At 33.0% G+C, this 6000-nt stretch overlaps 1 protein-coding gene across 3 annotated transcripts in view; it reads right to left on the bottom strand.

The window, feature by feature from the left end:
* Nucleotides 1–3333: 3333 nt before the first annotated feature.
* The window catches only part of LOC149796975 (protein mono-ADP-ribosyltransferase PARP15-like), a 62779-nt gene continuing 60112 nt past the window's right edge, over nt 3334–6000 (bottom strand). For 2 of the 3 annotated variants that reach the window (XM_089961660.1, XM_089961661.1), the window contains exon 11: nt 3334–5104. In XM_089961660.1, the coding sequence (XP_089817786.1) occupies nt 4845–5104 (260 nt within the window). In that variant the 3' untranslated portion in view covers nt 3334–4844. The remainder of the gene's footprint in view (nt 5105–6000) is intronic. The other variant, XM_089961663.1, reaches the window with a different exon arrangement.

The raw sequence follows: 6000 nt of genomic DNA, 5'->3' as shown, positions 1-6000 counted from the left end.
AAATCCAATGAACTTGATTAGCTAAAATATAAAATGTTACTCTATCTATTTTCCTGTATATCTTTCTAGAGAAGAAAACTACATTTTATCATCTATGTTCATGTGGAGAGTGACATTAACTTGTTACTTCTTAAGAAAACCAACATGTAAACGAAAAAATAAAAATCAGGAAGTAAATTATACATTTTTGCTTCCAAAAACATTTAACACTGAATCGCAGATTTTCGGTTTCACAAATCATTTGTTTATAATAAGTTCACACGTTCAATTATATCTTGTCATCAGTTAGAAATGGTTCGAACCCAAAACAAAACTTACTATATTACATTTGTACCCTCTATATTGCACATAGCCCACCATAGTTTTAAACAGCTAATCGTTTTGTGTATTTTTTGTGTCTATTTCTTTTAAAGATGCTCATATCGCCACCGATTGAAACTAAGTGGAATCAATGCAACACAGTATTTAGTTCGTAACATGTGCAAATTATTCACACCCGTGCAGAAGGTACATAACAAATTTGCAGTCGGGCTATGTCAATGTATTTGCGTTAGATGAACAATCTCTATACTTTTAGAGGTCTTGGAAAACATGAAGATGTGTTTCCAAGCGTTGCAAAATATGACATGAGAATAAATAAAATTTAATTCGAAATTACTTTCCCATTTAAAAGCGATAATGTTCTTATACTGTAATTTCTTTAGAGAAAGAGACTCCTGTGTTTTGTTTGTTAGCTGGCTTGTGTTTCTTTTTTTATTTCTTTGTTTCAAGAATGTTTTATCTTTTCTATCATACATTTATTGCAACAGCTTGTACATTCCTCTATTCATGGAAAAGATGTAAAAGAAAATGAAAACCATAAATATTTTCACAATGTAACGAAGAGGTAAAATACTATCGAGAGATGACATTGCAATTTAACCTGACGGAAAATTGTCTGGTCTTGCGATCTCATTTATATCAGTCTCCTGGAAAACTCTTCAGTACATCACGAAGTTTCTGGAGTCTACCCTCCTTAATATCCCTCTTCTCCTTATTCCAGTCGCACCCACCGCCACTGCCCCGCCCCGTCCTCTTTAATATGTCTGGCTGGAGCCAGGTAATTATGACAGCATATGTACCACGCTTTTTTCAACCCATATTCAAAATGATAGGTTCCATGCTGCGAGGAGGAAAAGACACTTATACTCGCGAATCCACAAAGGTGTAATGGCTTATAAACCCACTAATCAGCATCAGTTGTTTTACTTTGTTCACAACTTCCTTGTATCTGGATATCTACCGTCGTCAAACGTGGGCAAGTCACAATGGAGGGTGAGGTAAGCTGAAGATGACGGAGATCAGGCTGAAAACATCTCAATATGGATTCACTCCTTTCAGTGACTTTCACAGAAGTACGTACTGGGGAAATATGGTAACATACACAAGAAATAAATTTCTGCCTATACTGGTTGACAACGATACTATATGGCTTTAGTATGTAAACAAAGACTAGCTTATGTCAGCAAGGATAGAATATACACGTTTGCAGAACTAAACACATTTATTGTACCAATTCAAATAATTTGAACACTTATAGTTGCGTCATGGCCATACGCATCACATTTTACATTATATTTTCTTCGGGAATACCATAAAGATAAAGGTGTGTAGCACGACAGTGCCGTCACTAGTGTTGGCGTCACCCAGTACGGTAACTCATGGTGTCAATCCCATGGACCTTCTTTCTGCACAAAAATTCACAAATTGTATAGACAGTTATGTGCGGTAACTCAAGGTGTCACCCCAATGGACCTCCTTCCTACACAAAAATTCAACACTTTTATAGAGTCATCTTGGTGTCACCCACTCTGATGGTGTCACCTGGTGCGGTCCGCACCCCTCCACCCCCTAGTGACGCCACTGGAGCACGATGATCCGAAATACTTTACTTTCGACTGACCAACAAATGACAAATGGGATACGTCATCAGCTGTGCGCAGATGTATCGTGATGTCACGACCATATATTTCATTATTCATCTGTAACACACCCAGAATATTGCAGATACAGGTTTGACTGCACACTATGGGCTGTTTGTTCTATATATCACTCAACAGAACTTCACAGATCCAGATAAGCCAGAATAGTATGCACTGTTTATGTTTGATACATCAGTTCTCTCGAACAACATAGACCCATATCTGCCTGCACATTATACGCGGTGCAGTATATATATATATATATATATATATATATATATATATATATATATATATATATATATATATATATATATTGTTACGTGTTTATGCTCTTACAAAAAGTAACAAGAAAAAAGTGAAGACAACAAGTTTTTTTAAAATTTAACAAATTATTTATTTCCCTAGAAAAACAAGGTAAAAATGAGAAAAAGAACTTAGGGTCTTAAGAATCACATCCAAAAATAGTCCAAGGATTAAGAAAACAAAGTTCTAGAAACAAATAAGAAAAATAGCTTAGGGTTTTAAGAATCAAATCCAAAAATAGTCCAAGAATTAAAAAAAGAAGTCCTAGTAACAAAATATTCCGATGAAACTGAGTTCGAATCCCGATGAAATCCCAAATGGAAGGTGATGACGTATGCTGTGGTCAGCGTTGTACTGATATGTCACCAGTTCTTTCTTGAATCACAGAAATTATTATTCCAGTATTTTGAATTCTGTGCAAATTTCGATAAATGTCCTTGTCCAAGAATTAATTTAGAGCTCTAGTATTTCCAGGGACACGAATCACTTTTCTTTAAAATAAAATAAAATAATTAGCCCCAAAACTGGTCACAACATAAAACACTTGGATATCTCCAGTCTTAAGGCAAGTATGACTATTATTTCTCAAAATATCAACAATAAGTCGAGCTACAATGCAAAACAGATGCCCGGATGTGGGTCACTCCTCTGGAAAAACCAGAGTTTGTAAATATGGCTACATGTTATTTGTCACGTACTCCAAGTATGGCCTTGACTTCACTTTATGAATCTTACTATGAGAAAGAATTAAAAAAAATTAAAAGTTGTTTCCTACAACTCTTACTAGTTCTAAATCAAGGTCAGGAACTAGGTCAGCATTAGACCCAAAGCTTCTATTATTAGTTGTTTACTTTAAAAAAATATTTAAAAAATCAGTCAGAACTGAACAATTTCAAATCCAATAACTAAAGTTTCATTACAATAGCATGTGATGGAATAAAAAATGTAAAACTAACCAATAAACGAATAAGTTAAATCAAATATACATAACAATGTATATATATATATATATATATATATATATATATATATATATATATATATATATATATATATATATATATATATATATATATATATATATATATATATATATATATATATATATATATATATATATATATATATATATATATATATATATATATGTCAAGACTAATTACAACTAACACAAAAACAGGGGCTTATTCTGCATTATTGCCAAGTCTCTCATATTTTAAATATTTCAAGACATAAAAACCATACAGTATCACAGCTGATTAATTCAAGGCATGCATACAATTTTGTTAAAAATCTTTACATGTCAAGTAATCACAATATACTTTGTAAAGGGCATAATTTAGAAATTGTACATATATGTTATATTTAAGGAAACATTCATTCCAAACTCATATAAGCTATGCCTAATGAGTGTACTAAATTTTAGTTAAAAAACAGAAAGTTTTTCATCAGTCTTTCATTTCACGATACTGTCAAGGTATGTCACTTCCATTCTGTAGTCATTGTCAGTCTTGCATTTTCTCAGGTAGACATAATATGGGAGTACTTACTAAATCAAGCAAGTTTTTACAAATAGGAAATAAATATTAATATTTAAACTTATCAGTTACATTTAAATTGTAATATACTGGATTCACTGTCTTTAAAGTCTTATGGCGGCCCAGGTAGTAGATAAATAGGTCCCTCCTTTCAATAATGCTGGCCAATGAAACCGTCTGCCCTTTTCTGGTCCTAACGAATTGCTGATCTTGCACACTACACTCAAAAGTTATACTTGTCAAAGACTGTGTTAAAGCATGTCACTGATTTTAGAGTGATCAGGTGATAACTGTTCAATTCAATTTTTTTTTCTAATGCCATCTTTCTTGCCCCATCCATTCATAAATATATGTACACGATCGACAAATTACACACATTTTTCATATGTGCGTTACTTGCAAATTTAACAGTCATAATCATCCTTAAATATCTAGCTATTAAGCAATTTCAAAACTCTAATTAATCTATCTATATTTTTATATCAGTATATCTTTACTTTTCTATGTATTCTATTCTCCAGCTATCAATTCAAAACCTTTTTTCCACATGTGGTTAACTGTATGTACTTCCAGATTTATCTTTTTTTATAATTTTTCTTATTGGCATAAGTTCTTAACGTTCTAAATTATATAAAAGAAAATCAAATGTGTAATTTATGTGTAAAATTACTTTAATAAATTTTAAGACCACGTCCTATATTTTATTTTACCGTATATTTTAGTTTTTGTTGTGATATTATCTTGCTATATTTTAGAAAAGCTCAAATATCACATGGGTAAATTATATTTTCGAGTCCGCTTGCCCTTTGTCTAGCCCAAGGAATATCAAGAAAGAAAATTTTCCATTTTGTAAATCAATTTTGTAATATCTTGCAAAACAAATTATTAAAATTATTTCTGCTTTGGTACCAATTTTCATTACTATAATATTCATTTTCATGTTTTTGTAGGTGAAAATGGAGACTTCTCCAAATATTGTAAATGGTAACGATATATGAACAAACTGGTACATTTTCAGGATATCACTTAAACGTCACTACTAACACCTTTGGTAAGTGACAACATACTCAGGGTAAGACTGATATCTCTCATAAATCAGGAACTCACGAAAGATCCATATTCCATCTCCAACAACACTGTCATATCGGTTCTCGTGTCCACACACGTCACTCCCACAGCCCAACTTCACACAAGGAGCCCTTTTGAAATTCCTGGGTAGGTTATACACGCCAATTTCACCCATACTCACCCTGCACAGAAACATATGCTTTTCCTTCGTGTCCCTTTGGAATCTTTTATCTGAAATATAAATAGTCAAAAAAATCATCTAAATTGCGCATCTTGCCACATTTTTGCAGTAGGCAAATAATACTGCCAATGAATTACTAAGATTTTAACAGACTTACCATCCTCCAACAGACCACTTTGGCATGGTTGTCAATATTTCTGTGTAAGCTTGACCAATTTTCAGCAAGGTGCAATGAAATATCATATACAGTGTAAATTTGGAAAACCTGCATTGTAAAAATTCATAAAGGTGTGATTTCATGCAGTGAAGACATCATTCTGTTCAACGTTTGCAAAATAAACTAAAACCATAATGGCCGCCTGTTCACGTTTTGAAATTGCAGTTCCAAACCATACTGAGGCACGTGACTACCTGATAGATCTCTGATATTAATGGAACCTATGCTGTATTTTTATTTTAAATTTCACTAAGCAGCGGCAATTATCTTATCCGTTTGTGAGCAAACAAAATCGACACAACTTGTCCAATAATGTTGCTTTTCTACCTTTTTTCAAGCATCATACAAAAGATCTGAATATTTTGATACATCTGTTATGATTGTTTCAGTTTTTTAAGATGACGAATTTTTCTTTTGCCAGATACTTGATTGTGGTCTTTATAATGTACAAGTAGGAATAACAAGCTGCCTTGCTTTTGGTCTATTGGATGGCGTTTCTAGATAATGCTATAACATAAAACCAGAAACTTCTTTCATGTAGAAGACATGGAACTTGGGTATACCAATGGTTTAGTTTTGAGGAGTTTCAGAGAGAGAGAGAGAGGGAGAGAGACAGAGTGTGTGTGTGTGTGTGTGTTCTCTGCATGTTATGACACCCACCACTCTGCATGCACACACCAACACCGATACCAAATCAAACAATGAATGGAACCTAGTTGTATCTATCAT

This window comes from Sinohyriopsis cumingii, chromosome 6, assembly GCF_028554795.1.
Source record: "Sinohyriopsis cumingii isolate HCF-2022 chromosome 6, ASM2855479v2, whole genome shotgun sequence".
Classification (NCBI taxonomy): Eukaryota; Metazoa; Mollusca; class Bivalvia; order Unionida; family Unionidae; genus Sinohyriopsis; species Sinohyriopsis cumingii.
This window is presented reverse-complemented; position numbering and strand designations above follow the sequence as displayed.